General features: G+C 46.8%; 8 protein-coding genes across 8 annotated transcripts; 5 read left to right on the top strand and 3 right to left on the bottom strand.

Annotated features, from left to right (window-relative positions):
* Positions 1-276: 276 nt before the first annotated feature.
* N7446_006149 (casein kinase family protein) lies at positions 277-1553 on the bottom strand (the record flags this gene model as incomplete). The annotated part of the gene is made up of 2 exons (XM_058514897.1): positions 277-1433; positions 1481-1553. 2 exons carry the CDS (start codon positions 1551-1553, stop codon positions 277-279), a joined length of 1230 nt encoding a protein of 409 aa, XP_058372075.1.
* Positions 1554-1889: 336 nt separating this feature from the next.
* Positions 1890-2364, top strand: N7446_006148 (uncharacterized protein; the record flags this gene model as incomplete). The annotated part of the gene is made up of 2 exons (XM_058514896.1): positions 1890-2171; positions 2224-2364. 2 exons carry the CDS (start codon positions 1890-1892, stop codon positions 2362-2364), a joined length of 423 nt encoding a protein of 140 aa, XP_058372074.1.
* A 3187-nt stretch (positions 2365-5551) lies between these two features.
* Positions 5552-7263, top strand: N7446_006147 (patatin-like phospholipase family protein; the record flags this gene model as incomplete). Its single annotated transcript, XM_058514895.1, has 4 exons — positions 5552-6125; positions 6179-6230; positions 6280-6306; positions 6357-7263. 4 exons carry the CDS (start codon positions 5552-5554, stop codon positions 7261-7263), a joined length of 1560 nt encoding a protein of 519 aa, XP_058372073.1.
* Position 7264: 1 nt separating this feature from the next.
* N7446_006146 (uncharacterized protein) lies at positions 7265-7665 on the bottom strand (the record flags this gene model as incomplete). Its single annotated transcript, XM_058514894.1, has 3 exons — positions 7265-7440; positions 7493-7574; positions 7630-7665. 3 exons carry the CDS (start codon positions 7663-7665, stop codon positions 7265-7267), a joined length of 294 nt encoding a protein of 97 aa, XP_058372072.1.
* A 152-nt stretch (positions 7666-7817) lies between these two features.
* N7446_006145 (uncharacterized protein) lies at positions 7818-8479 on the top strand (the record flags this gene model as incomplete). The annotated part of the gene is made up of 3 exons (XM_058514893.1): positions 7818-8197; positions 8250-8267; positions 8323-8479. 3 exons carry the CDS (start codon positions 7818-7820, stop codon positions 8477-8479), a joined length of 555 nt encoding a protein of 184 aa, XP_058372071.1.
* Positions 8480-9002: 523 nt separating this feature from the next.
* Positions 9003-9417, top strand: N7446_006144 (uncharacterized protein; the record flags this gene model as incomplete). The annotated part of the gene is made up of 2 exons (XM_058514892.1): positions 9003-9341; positions 9406-9417. The coding sequence occupies 2 exons, from the start codon at positions 9003-9005 to the stop codon at positions 9415-9417; spliced, it is 351 nt and encodes a 116-aa protein (XP_058372070.1).
* A 1412-nt stretch (positions 9418-10829) lies between these two features.
* N7446_006143 (uncharacterized protein) lies at positions 10830-11928 on the top strand (the record flags this gene model as incomplete). Its single annotated transcript, XM_058514891.1, has 2 exons — positions 10830-11759; positions 11818-11928. 2 exons carry the CDS (start codon positions 10830-10832, stop codon positions 11926-11928), a joined length of 1041 nt encoding a protein of 346 aa, XP_058372069.1.
* A 395-nt stretch (positions 11929-12323) lies between these two features.
* Positions 12324-12586, bottom strand: N7446_006142 (uncharacterized protein; the record flags this gene model as incomplete). The annotated part of the gene is made up of 2 exons (XM_058514890.1): positions 12324-12547; positions 12580-12586. 2 exons carry the CDS (start codon positions 12584-12586, stop codon positions 12324-12326), a joined length of 231 nt encoding a protein of 76 aa, XP_058372068.1.
* Between the last annotated feature and the right edge of the window lie 2333 nt (positions 12587-14919).

Below are 14919 nucleotides of genomic sequence, written 5' to 3'. Positions count from 1 at the left end.
ATCCGCTAATTATAGCTACCAAGCCTTCGACAAAAGGGGGGTTATTTTGCCCATGTTCAATATCAGACACTACTTATTCAACGGTTATTGTAAAAGCCTGCAGCATGCATGATGGGCTTATTTAAGATGGCACAGATATCCACGGGTGTCCTCTGGCAAGACTAGCAATATCTCCTTATCAAAGTGGAAAATGGAAAAATAAAAAAAAATGTGAAAAAGACAGTGATAATACAACAAGTTTGGATCATTAATTTGCAACATTGAACAGAACATGAATTACATATCTTTCTTCGTCAGCAGGTTGGCACAATTTTTCCAGTACATCCAAGCGTCTCTCCACATCCGCCAACAGTCCTCATCAAGTTTCATTTGCTCGTAGGCGGCATCCGATAAAATTTTGGTCCAGTACCTGTTATATACTGGGATCACCTCTAGTAAGACTCCCACATATTTGTAGATTGTGAGGACGATAAGCCTTTGCAAAGGGAGGGAGCCACATTTTGCCATGCATAGATACCAACGAAGGTCTCTCCACAGCCTGTTAGGAAGATGATATACGCCCATATGATAGTGTCTGCGTTTCTGAGACGGCTTTTCCCGCATCAAAAGAACGAAATAAATCGTCATTATCTCATTCAGAGATCCCAGAAGGAACTTCGCCTGCTCTCGGCCCCATGGTGCTTTTGGATCACCAGCGCTATCCCCAACTGTAGATATTCTGGAACCAAGATTCTCGAACAGGTCCCCAGTACTCTTGCTTGCAAGAGACTTCAAGGATAATTTTTCTCCCTGTGGGGAGCCCAGCCCACCAAGAATAGTTCGCCCTGGTAAACTCTGACGTGCTGTATGGAAGTACCTCCGAAGTATAATATAGTCGGCTGGATTCATCTCCCTATCGGAGATTATTGATACAAATCCCTTCAAAGGCGACGGAATTTCTGCCAAACTCGGCTTTCGCGCCTGGAACAGATCCCATGACGGAGGCCCTATGGCGAGATAGACCAGTATGTCCGCCACTGCTTGGAGGTCCTTCTTTGTTGAAAATTGAGAACTATTGACATTTGTAAAGTCCGCAAGAATCACTTGTGGTGTCTGCCATGTGGAGGCTCCCATAGCAAATGAAAATGGACTAAGCTGACCATGTGCAATGTGATGTGAATGCATCCATTCAAGTCGAAATATAAGTTGACTTGCAACTTCTAGCACCAACGGCATGTCAAAGTATCGATTGGATCGGTCGAATATTTCTTCCAAGGAAGGTCCGAGCGCATCGGTAATCATCGTCTTTTGGTTATAAGCTTTTCCAAACCAATAGAGTGTTGGAATTCCAATGCCCCCAGACAGGGTTTGCAAGATTGTGGCCTCGTGATCCAGGGTTGAAGCTATCCTTTCGGTCTTGATAAAGACTTCTTCGAATGTCTCTTTGTGGTAACCTTTAAAATATTAGAATTTTGTTCCTCTTGAAGATAAGTGAGCTTACCTATGCCCACTCCCATGGACTGGAGCCACTGGCTCACACGAAACGGTCCAATATCGTCCATGTCGGGAGACATCGTCAAGGGTTCTTGGATTTGTGTGTCTGGCCCGGCAAGGTCACTTATTATAAGTTTCACGCACCACGACTTTTCAATTGATGTTCTGTGGTTCATCGCCACGGGACTCTGAAATGAATGGACTCATGATAGACCCACCGATAGACTCATGATCGTCGCGCCTCAGGGGAAAAGGCGTCATGCCTAAGGGGAAATGGGCGTAACGCCTTAAGGGTATGGGCGTCACGCTGATATCAAAAATAGCAAGTACGTTTCGGTCGTGTTTCGATGAAGGGGTTGGAGGATATAAAGTGAGGGAGAAGGCTCAATGAGAAATCAAGACTCAAATCAATCGCAATGCCAAAACCGGCTAAAAACACAACTGTCTGGAGAGAGAACAGAAGAAAGCGCGGGTCACAGCCAGACCCTCACAAGAGAATAAGGGCGGATCGCATGCGCTGGTATCGAGCCAAGAGGGCCTCATTCAAGAAAGCAAATGATATTTTTGTTGACGGTTTAGATACTGGCTGTGATCGGCGTGTTTATGTTTTGGTCATGAGCACGAAGCAATCCCAGGTTCGTTACGCAACATACGATTCCCACCCTGAACTGGAATGGATCCCAAATGTTGAAGACGTGGTAAGATCAAATAGCTCCTACCTTGAAGAACCACATTATTCATTTTAATTAGATGAACCACTGGCCTAGACCAGAACTTTGGGACCCATCTAGCTTTGATGACACTCAGCAACAAAAAGAAACAGCAGAAGCCAAAAAAGGTCGAACAAAAAAAGCCATGAGAGTGTCCCGACCACCCATTCTCAAGATCTAAGCCTTGACTATGATTCGGACAATACGCACAGGAACCAGACGCCACGAATCAAATGATGTGCGAAGCTGTTATAGTCACCAATCCTCATATATCAGCACATCTGTGAAGTCGATGCGAATATTGAATACATCAGAGGTGATAGTTTTCCGAAAGGCCATAGCGGAGGTAATAAATGGGAAGAACTTCAATTCCAGCGCACTATACTAGGCTTAGTCCGTAGTTTTGCGTCAATATCACAAGTCGTACCTCCAAAATAATTTGTCGGTCAAGTGGTGTAGGCATGAGCAAGTAAGCGGGATCACAGTTAAGTGATAACTGTCTTATCCAACAGTCGACCTCCCAAAAGTCTAGCTTATTCGAAGCACACCCAAGTCCAAAATCCTTGCGGAGCTCAGCTATTTTGTTCCGGACTGCCGTCATGGATCTCTCAAAGCTGCGGTACCGGAGGAGTTGGGATATAGTTGAGTGAGTGAGCCCGACAGATGCGAACCAGACTACAAGAGCCTTTTCCTCCTCGGTCCAGGAATAACCAGTCATTAGATTTCAGAGGGTGGGGATATTGGCAGTGACCTTGAACTCTGGGAAACCACGCTGTATGTAGGTACTGTTAGATCGCGGTCACATGATGCTATCGTTATGCGCCTACGCCGTCGCACTAATTTAAGAGGGCAAAAGTCCCAAGGGCTAGGTTTCTGGCTTGCATCTACCCTTGTAGGAGCTTTGGTACCTTTCTGTTTTCGCTACTAGCGTCATATGCAGAGCCGCTAGTATGAGGGGGTAAATCAACGCTACCACCGAAAGAGAGTTGCCGCGAATGATTGTGTTGGTGATGGCTGGTATGCTCCACAAATCCGGTTCATCACCTCAGCTGTGATGCGCGCGACAGATTGCCGACCGTCTCGGGCGAGGCCCAGCTATCTTCCGTTGTTGGTGGCGTTAAAGGCTCTTGATCCCTTCCTTTTTACAGCGCTAGCGCCAAGCTCATAATGAGTCCAGTATGTTATAAACAGGATAGACCCAGGGCCAGAGCAGGTCTGCTAACCAGAAAAAAAAGCTACTTTCCTTTCAAATTGCACGATGAAACCACCTCGCTGGTCAGCTTCTGAAGCGAGCCTTTTGATCTCATTGCGAACTCAGTTCCCACATCATACTTGGGAGGAACTGACGTCCTTATTTAATTCCTATCTTCCTTTTCAGCGACAAAGGTCTTCTGATGGGCTAAAAAAGAAATGGAAGAAAATCGAGCCAATATATGTACCATACCATTCCTCCCTTCATTGATCACCCGGCCTTTCCCCCTCCCTAGTTGCCCAGCTGCTTGCTAACGTAATACACAGTCCCTTGCACGTGAATATGGAGCCGGAGAAACCCTCAATCATGTTACGCCCGAGGTACAGAGCGCAATTTTCTTCTATGTTCATACTATTTCTGGTTTCTTCTTTCTTCTTTCTTCTTTCTTGCTCTCAGAATTCATTAACTAATCAAGTCATACAGGGAACCGCTCTTATAGACACGCTATAATTTCTTTCTTTTTTTTTCTTTCTTTTTTTTTGGGGGGGGGGGGGTGAGAAATTCTGCAGGGTGCCCAATCTTGATTTAATATGGATGAGGATTCCTATTGGTTTGGTTTGATTGTAAGGTTGAGAAATACATTCTGTTCTATTTCTCTCCGAAGTCCTAGCGTAACTCGTGGTGTGAGATTCAAAGTCGTGGTGCGAGAAAGTCGTGGTAGGAAAACAAATAAAGGTACAGTTTCTGCCCGCTATAAAAAGTTCCTGGTATTTTACACAACCTCATATCTTTTTCAATCATGGCAAGATGCGATCATTCTGCATGGCTTGAGTTTTGGCAAAGTGAGGCAGGGCCTTTAATAAACCATGGCTGGAGACTTCCACAGATTACGAAGAGCTTGCCAAGCCCCTCAGAGCAAACACCCCAGATCACTTTCTTTTTAGGTCGCCACCTTAAAGAGAAAGCACTTCGTTCCCTTTGTGAGAGTAACTACAAAGGGCCACGACGGAGACATGCCGTGAATATCAGGACTGATAATCGCACACTGCATGCTTTGCATCCCCGGCTTTTCGCTGACTGTGACCCAACATGGCAAGCCCTACAGCCAATTACAGAGGGGACAAGGAGCTGCCATGAAGACCATGTCTTGTCAATGGGCCAGTTGCCTCCGGATTGCTCGACGCATGACGTTATTATGAGCCGGTTACTGTTCATGTTTGTAGACGTGATTTGTATTTTTGCAGATGATGTCGGGGGGCTCAATGCCGTGCATGCTATATTATCAAAGTGGGTGCACGTTGGATCTGCATCTTCCCTTCCACTCGCCATACGACCAAGGGTCATCATTGTTGTCAGCAACACAGCCCACAGCGTGACTCACGATATACTTGACGAGACGGACTTCTTTTTTGAATTCAACTCTGCTCATCCAGATTTACTTCAAGTATTCTCGGATGTCCGCCTCTGCCGTCTACCGTCAGACGAGCTATCTTCCGAAGCTCGATTTCTTTCACTTGGCGCTGATATTTCAAAGCAGCTACACGACACACGCTTTACCCGTATAAAAAACGGAGTAATGTTCTCTGCCACTCATCTAAGCGACCTATTTAAGTTGGCCACAAAACATGTCTGCCTTTCCCCTGCTGACCAATTTGATTTCGTTACTGCTACAAGGCAGCAAAACCCTCTCGATGGAGCTTTCGGTTCTCATCTTATAGACTTTCTCAGATTGAGTGGAAAGGCCACGCTGCCATATGAAGGCATAACATCCCACATTGCTTCAGCTATCCTTATGGATGCCTATCCACCAGGGATGCATTGTCTGTGCCGCCTCCTTATGTAATTTTGCCCACTTACTAACAACACGACAGTTTTCTCTCCTCAGGCACTATTTGAAAAGCTTTACTACGAGATCTGCTACCTAGCACACCGAGAAGTATATATTACAGAGGAGCTCGCGAAATTTCAATGCGAACGAATTGGGAAACGGGTCGAAACTCTTTTTAAATGCATGAGGCTCGAATCTACTCAGTCCGCCCAAGTCCATGATGACAATTTGAGACCTCACAATAGGTATTGGGGATGGTTGAAATCCAATAAGACCTGTTTCGTGTGCATCAGACGAAGTCCGGAGCATGTGCTTCCTTGCGGTCACTCCATCTGTGATATCTGTGCCATGACATTCGGAGATATCACTTTGTTGGCAGAGGATGAGTATCTTATTCCACGCTGTATTCTCTGTGGGGCCACTAAGCCGTTAACGGTTCGCATAAAGCCAGCCACATGCGCTGCTCGGGTTTTGAGCATTGATGGAGGTGGACCGCGTGGTGTTATCCCACTTGGGAACCTTGAGATCCTGCAGGAACTCTTGGGTTCCGATTTACCCCTTTGTGACATGATTGATCTTGTAGTGGGTTGCAGTTCTGGTGGGCTCATAGCACTCTCAAAGTTTATGCTTCGCATGGACATCACATCTTGCAATGCCCTCTTTCAAGATTTGGTTAAAAAGGTGCTTTCGCCAGCAAGAAAGAAACGATTGCTTCGATCATGGCTATCAGATGGTTTGTATGATGTCAAGGCTCTTGAAGATGCTTTACAGGATCATTATGGCGCGACAAGGCGCATGTTTGATACACCACAGGCTTGTATATCGGCTGGGAAGGTCGCTGTATCCGCAAGCGACATCAAGATGGGGGCTCCGTTCATATTCACCAACTACAACGGGGCAGCGCCTCATAGGGCTCAATCAGGTTTGATTTCTGGTTATACTATCCGAGCTTATTTTGTTCTGACATATCGATAGCTTATGGGAGGCTTCGGCCTGACAGTGCAAGCGAACCGCGTGTTTGGCAAGTGTAAGTAAACAATCTCCCAATGCTGCAATTGCCGCTAAACTGATTCCAGAGCTCGTGCTACTGCTGCTGTTCCATGGTAAGTAGATTCTAATGTTGGTTTAATGACACTATGTTAACATGCCATAGCTTGTTTCCTACTATTGAAATTGACGGGGTTGGATCCTTCCAAGACGGCGGTATGAGAAGACATAACAATCCAATCAACCTCGCTCTCTCAGAGGCAAAGCATCTGTGGCCGAATTGCCCCAATCCCGATGTTTTCATTTCCCTTGGGACAGGATCTGAAACTGAAAGCCTCTCTCCGACGGTCCCGCGGTTCCGCAACGTACTTCTGGACGGGTGGCTTCCACGTATCTATCGGTCCGTCTCTTCGTCTTTCGAGGGCCAAAATAACTGGAAGGAATTTCTGGGGGTGGTCGATGATACCCATCGAGAGAATTACTTTCGCTTTGACTTGTCTATCCCCGGTGGATTACCTAGACTGGACGATACCGAATGTATGGATAGGCTGTCAAAGCTTGTCCGCGCTAATCCATTAGGTGACCGAACACAGAGAGATGCGGTCATCTCGTTACTTGCCACGTCTTTCTTCTTTCGCCTTGATGCCAAGCCGGAGTATTTTTCTGGTCTAATACAATGTGTTGGTTCAATTCGCTGTCGAGCTCCAGCGCGGCATGTCATTGGATGTCTGGACAAGCTTGATTCTACCGCTAAGGAATTCTATAAAGATGGAATAAATTTGGGTCTTCAATTAACGACTGAGGATATTTGCCAGCATTGCGATCGATACTTCCGACCAGTGCGATTCGTCGTCCGGGACGTGAAGGACACTTTCACGCTATCACTTCGGTTTGGTGGCCAGCCACACCGACTCAGTGCCTTCCCAAACAAGGTACAATGGTTCACAGAACAACAAGGACTGGAATGGAGTTTTGGATCCCTTGATCATAAGTTAAACTCTCGTGGAGGTTGTCCTATCTGTGAAGGGCAGCAAGCCGGGAGGCCCAGGAAAAGGAAGTATGCAGATATCTGATTTACTTCTTGTTCTGCCCAAGTGCAACTAGACATCGCGATAGTGTTGCGTTATAGTCCTCCAGTGTCTGTCTCAGATATTCAATCTTTTTCTTCAATTCATCGATAGTTCTTTGGTTCTCCACATGCGCTTTTCGTAAATTTTGGAGCTCACAAGCTGGATTTATGGAGTCCATAGCTGTAAAAGAAATCAGAATCTATAAGAAGGAATTGGACCACGAGATGCAAACCTTCGGCAATCCGCGGATGTCTCGTAATCTTTGAGGGGAACGATTTTCTCTCCAGGAAGGTGTACAGAAGGGTTCTGGAAACCTTGTGGACTCATGGAAGCGTTTCGTCTTTAAAAGTGGTGAGATGTGATACACACCTGCATGTGACAGACAGGGATGTACAAAGGGCTCATGTTGGGAGCATGTTGGACTCAGGAAGGAGCCGCTGTAGAGACCACGGTCTTCGCGGCACGGCCGCTTGGGAATCGTGGCTCAACAAGATTTAAAAGGTGGAAACTCTGCAATAATCCGATTCACAACGCTTCTTCTGTTCACTAGGTCAACCATGGGAAGCTTCAGCGACGAACAATTTGAGCGCCTCTTGGCAGGCCTGGATCAGAATACTGACAGCGAGCCGTTTGAAAATTTTCTTGGCAACCTGGAGGACATGCCAGATATTGCGGCATTCAGTTCCTTTTGCGACCCAACCCTCGTCCCGATGATGTGTGACCTCCCGGAAAGCCTTCTTTCCTTCCCCCCGCTCCCACCAATTGAAGAGGAAGTATCTTCTCCAAATACGCCACCTGTCCAACCATCGGATGAATCACCCTCAGCCCATTCTATTCCGACATCTGCGCCCGAGATAAATGAGGCGTTGGAGACAGCCCACTGGGCAAAATTCTTAGTCGAGTCGCAGCGGTCGCAGCTAGAAGCCATGAAGGTGGAGTGAGTCAGGCATGCCCCATCGTCGTTTTCCACTTTTCTAACAACAACTTAGATTAGATAAGTTAAAAGCGTGAGCGTTCTGTATCATGATCGCTATACATGTTGCTGATCATGGAATCTTATAGTACCTTTGAACAAATCCGCAAATACCAAGTCGAAAGTCTGAACCCCTGGGTCTTAGAAGTCCACAATGCACTTCAGGCTCTCGGCTACCTGAAGGATGAGCCTCCGGCCTCCGCAACCGATGGCGAGTTTGACATAAGCATCATCGATTTCCCGTAATCGCACCAATAAAACGATTATCTATGTTTTCTCCATTTCTGGTGCTGTTTTTGACTTCTTGGTTGCTTTCTGTCTCGGATTTCTTTGTCTTCGGCTCCACTACTTGTGATCTACTTGCTTGTATTTTCTTTGTTTGGGATTTATCTCTTTGTCTGGATGTGGAGCTTCCAAAGCAAGTTTTCAACCAATAGTCTTGAAATATGATAAGCTCACATCCCCGGAAGCTTGATTCCCAATTCTCACCCCACAGCACAATCCGTAAACGCCAGGCAACGACTGGTTTTGGAGGCTTAGCAAGCGCCGTTATAATGCGTCACAAAGAATTGAGTGGTTGTCGCCGCCCCGTGCTATGGACAGACTTGCGGCTCGGCTCCTGCGCATCAGTGCTATGGGCAGACTTGCTGCTCAGCTCCTGCGCATCAGTGCAGCGCAATTCGGAGCGCCCGTCCTATGAGATTGATAAAAAGCCCTCCAATCTGCCTGCTTTTTATTCACTACACGAAAACACAACATATACTACTTAATGACGGGCATTCCGTGGACGGACGAGGAGACAGCGGTGCTTCTTGTTTTTTCGATGTGGGGGTACAAGCACGAGGCAATCGCAGAGATCTTGACTAATCGACGAGCGGAGATCCGGGGGATACTCCACACAAATATGCCACCCTCATACACGCGGACAGTTTCCGCCATTCGCAATAAGCTGAACGAGCTCCGAACCCAAAACCCTCGCCTTTGGCTGAAAGAAGAGGGATGGAATCGAGCCGCTATTACAGAATACCTCTATGATTCCATGGCCGACCTCGCCCATGTGAACCGACTCTTGAACTTGAATGCCGCTGATATCAACATTATTACACGGGTGCGTATCCTGAGCAGCCTTGTCAACATGAGGAATTTGAGATACTAACCTGCTGGGTCCGAAGTACGATATGTAATTCTGGTTGGAAGATGTTTCTGAGGGCGCCGTTTCAACAAGGCCAATCTAGACACGGTACTGAACATACTGATTTAGAATGGGATAGCTGTGTTTACCAATATGGCAGGGGGTGACTGTTACTGGCAAAGTTGAAATGGGTTCAAAATTTGTGCACTTTCAGATGTGACGTCGGATCGAAACCCTCTTTGTAAACCAAGATTTGAAGTACCATTCATATCTTTGATACTTGCTCCTTCACTTCGGTTGTATATTCCAATGGCAGATATGTCGTACGTCAGTTTATCGGTATTCCACTTTCGGTCTCATAAAATCATTCAAACATCTAAACTGAATGCTGCGAGAGCAGTCCTCGGATTATTAAGATATGGTCAAACTCCTCTATAGGTAAATCCTTTCTAGTCCAAGGAGACTGCACCGTCCGCTGCGAAAAGTTGATAATCTCAGCTATCCTACACTGAGCATAATGGTATGAAGGACGCATGCCTGATTGCAAAATTGAGGCTAATAACAAAAATGGGAAAGAACCAAGTACTCTGGGGGCGCGACTGCAAGCAGACCTCCGGAGTTCTCTAACTTTCAGCTAGCGCTCGAATAAAACGCTGAGACAAAGGTACCAACCACATTTCTGTCCTTTTATAATCCTGTTTCCACCGGCTGTGGCCGTAATGACTAGTGGAACTCTTTTCAATTTTTTTGTTTTATTTTTTATTTTTTATTTTTTTCTCTCGCTCGCTGTATGCTTTTGTTCTCGACTTAAACTTAGATAAAGGGAGATTGCGCCCAGACGCTAAGGGAAAAAGGTACAGAGAGCCATCATGAAAATCTCAGCCGCAATCACAGTGTGCCCTGGGAATCCAGCCGGACCGAGAAGGGAGCTATGCCGCTGAAAGGTCTGTGCGGCTGTTTCCTTAAATGGTAAGATCAGCGGTGGATAATGGTCTTGCTTGTAAACAAGCTGGCTTGTGTTCTCTCTTCGCCCTAGTGGTACCTTTGTTTAGGTGATTTTTGCTATTTTAGATCGATGATGGAGTCGAGGATTACGAGGCGCAGTGTCCATTCGATTGATGGAAGAAGTCTAGAGACTATACTTTCCGGTCGGTTTATCGGCTAGAGGGTTGTGTGGATCGGTCCATGGCACTCCGCTTTGCCGCATTTACAATTCACCGAGATTGCTCTGTTTCTACCCATCTCAGTCGATTTAAGGGGCTGACAAGTCGCTAGAGGAGCAGAGTCATTGTCATTGCATTGTTGTACCAGGCCGATTATTTACCAATGCCTTACACAGATCCCTCCATCTATTGTCCTTTGTGCAAATGTGATCTGGATGCGGCTCAAACGTGGCATTACCTGCTTGAAGAAGGGACGGAGGAGGATGACACTAGAACGGGACAACCAATACACCGTCATTTCATGGAGATGATTCGCTTGACCGAAGAGGAGCGATCGCAAGAGACTACTGTGCACGACTACTGTTGGCAGATCGTCGAGCGCATCTTCTGGCAAGTCCATTTCGACCAAGCTTGGATTGATCAATTTAAGAGCTACAGTCATCTCCTCTCTCCTTTCATGGAAGAAGCTCCGTTCGACGAAGAATTCCATTTCCTCGATCTAGACGTTTTTATGGCGTTCAAGTCAGCCTGTCGTAAGGACAGAGCGCAACGTCCGCTCTGCATACCTTTGCCCCCCGAGACCATTCAGCGAATCTATCGCTTCCTCGACCGAGAAGAGGATGTTGTCAACCTTGACGGAGTCTTGTCCGTTGGGCCCTGTCCGAAACAGTGGAGGGAGCTTGGGTTTAAATATATGTTGGCAGACGATCTCGACCCAAGAGAGAACATCAGAACCCTTTTTCGCAACCTGCAACAGCAGCCACGAAATCGATTCCCCAAGACCACTAATTATCGAATTATTTGGGCCAATGTTGAGATTCTGTGGAGTGTTATGAATACCCCGTTGTTGTTGGCAAATGTGCCAGCAAGTGCCTCAGTGCTGCATGGTATAAAACTCGATGACCACCACAATTCTACACGGTACACAATTGGGCTTCACGGGGCTCATTACTTCGTCTTCATGTTCAGAGAGTCTCAGGACATCCAAGTTCTTTGTGGAATAGCTATCAATGGCCGACTGGTTGGTTATGAGGGCCCCATATGGCAGTCTGTCCAAGTGACGTCCTTGGCAGGGCTCGAGATTGCGAGTGTGGAGAACGGTCTTGTTGGCATTCGCATCAAGGATACACTCAGCTGGCAGGATAAGTGGCACGGTCATTGTCCAGAAAATAGCGCCCGCGTTACATTTGAATGGGATCCCAGAAGCACTGAAATTGTGGCATCATATGATGTAGGTTTTTTTACTTTTCCCAACCATGCGGTGGAATAAATTCACTAACGTGTATCAGGATCATAAAATTACAGAACTTGGATATCGATATTCTCCTGAGAAGACATGCAGTGCCGTGGGAGGCTCGGGCGACCTGGAGACGGAGCAGGCGCAGCCCATAGCATCATGAGAGCCGTAGCCGTTTTGGTCCTTCAGAAACTGAGATAAGCTCTCGTATACGACATCGACAATGAGAACACAATCTTCTTCCACCGGGAGCGCGAGAAAGCCTTGGCTGTGTTCCGGTCGCATGGAGAGATCAACGGCGACAGTGAGTGGCGCAATATGTTGTGGGATGACCTAGGTAGCCGTTGGATTGTCATTGACTTGGAAGACCTGAACCGGTTGAAGCGCTCTCGTGTCCTTGAACCAACGTCTGGTAATGCACGGTATGGTCATCTCGCAAGGTGAGAATATCCCTTCTATGCTAGTAATATTTCCTAGTTTATCAATTTTCCTGCTTCTACAACCCGATGTTTTTTGGTGATTTTGGATACAGAAGCAGCTTTGAGCACCTGATATGTATTAGCTACCGAAAGGCACGCTTAGGAGTGTTCGGCACTTACCAACTTCACGTCGCTCGAATTGTTCCTCCATCTTTCGAACCCGAAGAATCTCATAGATGATCTCGACATCGCTTGGGTGCTCCAAGTTCCCCTTGTTATTTCTAGCAACTTCCTTCAACTTGTCAGCAGTAATTTCATGGCCACCGAGCTTGCGGATAATGTGAAGTAGCAATTGGATGCGGTCTATTCGGATAAGGTATTAGCGTATGTATCACCGTACATTTAGTTCCATTACGTGGTCCCGAACTCTAATAGATCACTGGTGGAGTCACCAACGGCGCCTACAGGTGACACGATATTGGCTGAGAACTTTCTTAAACCTTTATTCAAGACGAAATGGTATGATAGGTCGTTATTTGCACAACGCTAGAGTATTTGCAATAACCTCAGTGATGTAGCACTTCCTCGTCTCAAAAGTCAATTTTGCGTTTATAAAGGAGAATCTTTCAACGAATACATATCCTTGATTGACTGGAATATATTTAGCGTGATTAACGGCAAATAAAACTGTTCACAGATGCGGAGTAGTCTCATGCTCTAACAAGGACTATCCTATGAAGGGTACAGAAGCCATAGCGTGAAGACGATACTTTGTTACTCTGTGACCTACGGTCAGGAGTACCACTTATGGCGCGCGCTTTTGTTTGGCTATTCCAGGCTCCTTGCATACAAGATCCAGCCGCATTACTTCATGAGATTATGTGTCCTAAACATAGCCAACGGGATAGTTCTTTGCTCTTTGCGCATTCCAACAGCATATCAGTGCGAGTGTATTGGTCTGCTGGCAGTCCGGCTCATTGTGCTAAGCTTTCTGCCTTGTGGTGCGGGGCGTTTTCGGTATTTCCCCTTCGGGTAAATCTGACTGTGTTTAAGTTTGCGCAATCAGTCGGCGAAGACAAACTGCAGGCGGGCATATGAAGCCGGTACGGGTCTTCTTCCTGTTGGCCATGTTTCGGATGCGCAGTAGCATTGTATAGTTGGATCAGCTTGTCTCACTTAAGCTTCTGACTGGACACAGTGACGCTTCCGAAGGAGTAGCCCATTGTCAATTACAGCCTTCCCATAATGTCGCATCCTAATTTTTAGCTATTCTCATGGTCCGCTGGATTTATTTAACAATTAACTTCGACGAGCAGCATAGGGCGTTGTCATCGCTATGCAAGGCGTGGGATTACTCTCGGAAGCCACAGTTGATCGGGACGTCTGACGAAAGCATTTCCTGAGGCCCAGATCGTACTAATCAAGGCCAAGAGTGGGGCGAGGTCCACTGTGCAAGCGCAGGCAAGCTTCACGGGCAGATTGCGTACGGCCGGGCTGGATCCGGGAAAGATTTGCTTCTAAATTGTACAAAATACATTGGAGCCATGGCAGACGTCAGGCACTTTCCGTCGGCCTGGCCATTGTGGATCAACCGCTAGTCCTTGCAGTTCTACTTACCCTAGAAGCTGCGACTCGATAACCCAACAGCGCCAAAGCGAAAGCCTCAGTTGGTCGACAGTGTCTCACCCCGGTCACTGTGGGCCCGTCTAGTAGCATCAATCACGGAGCAAGCCCCAAACTTGCGGAGGGGACAGGCGAGAGATAACCAGACTTCAGGGCTGATATCCGCTTATGTACCATTCACTTCAACCCTAATTTAGCTTACATTTGTCATTATATTGCGCCTCTGGGTTTTCGCCCTCAGTCAGTGAACTCAGCAAGCCTAGTAGCACATAATGTTTGTGCTGAGCTAGAAAGGCAATCGGACGGCCTAATCTGATTCGATGTTCTATTTCTGTCAATTGTGTAATCTAATCGTCATTGACCTAGCCACTGTCAATTTGTCACTATGCCCGGGCATTATATAAAGCGATAGAGATAACAGCTTTGGAAAGCTGGCATTGATTCTGTCACACGATTTTCATTCTCCGAGGATATACCTGTCCTCATATCTGGCTCCCTCACTTTGGGAGAGGGCGTAGCTGGTAGGTCCACCTTTTTCCTCATGCATATATCTACTCTCTCGGTTAGTAGTGAATGTAGCCTCGGAAATATGATTCTAGGGCTACCCTCCAGATCAATTCGTCTAGACTATAACAGGTCTTACGCGCCACCGTGTACACGTCTGGCTTACACAGTTGTTAGATCTGAAATGTTCCTTAAAAAGGCGGTCAAGGGGTGGATGGGACGGGAAACCAAACCAACCCCCCATGTGGAAGACGAAGCATTATGCCGCAACTCTCATATTGATGGGCTACTAAGACTCCAAAAGAAAGTTGCGAGGAAGACTACCAATGTTCTTTTACTTGGTGCGTACACGGGCTAGACCAATTTATGGGATGGATTGCTTACCTAAGACGAGCCTTAGGGCCTGACAATTCCGGCAAAACGGCAATTATCGAGCAATCGCGAATGATCTCCTTAGATGGACGGCAGAGCATTCTTCCCCGCCAATGCCAAACAAATGGAGTCACCGAGATCTCCTTTACACTGAGCAATACCGATTGGCGCATGGTGGATCTAGGTGATCAATGTATCGAAAGGAAGAAGTGGATGCATTGCTTTGAAGACGTGGA

This window comes from Penicillium canescens, assembly GCF_028828765.1.
Source record: "Penicillium canescens strain IBT 15451 chromosome Unknown utg000004l_segment0_segment0, whole genome shotgun sequence".
Taxonomy (NCBI): domain Eukaryota; kingdom Fungi; phylum Ascomycota; class Eurotiomycetes; order Eurotiales; family Aspergillaceae; genus Penicillium; species Penicillium canescens.
This window is presented reverse-complemented; position numbering and strand designations above follow the sequence as displayed.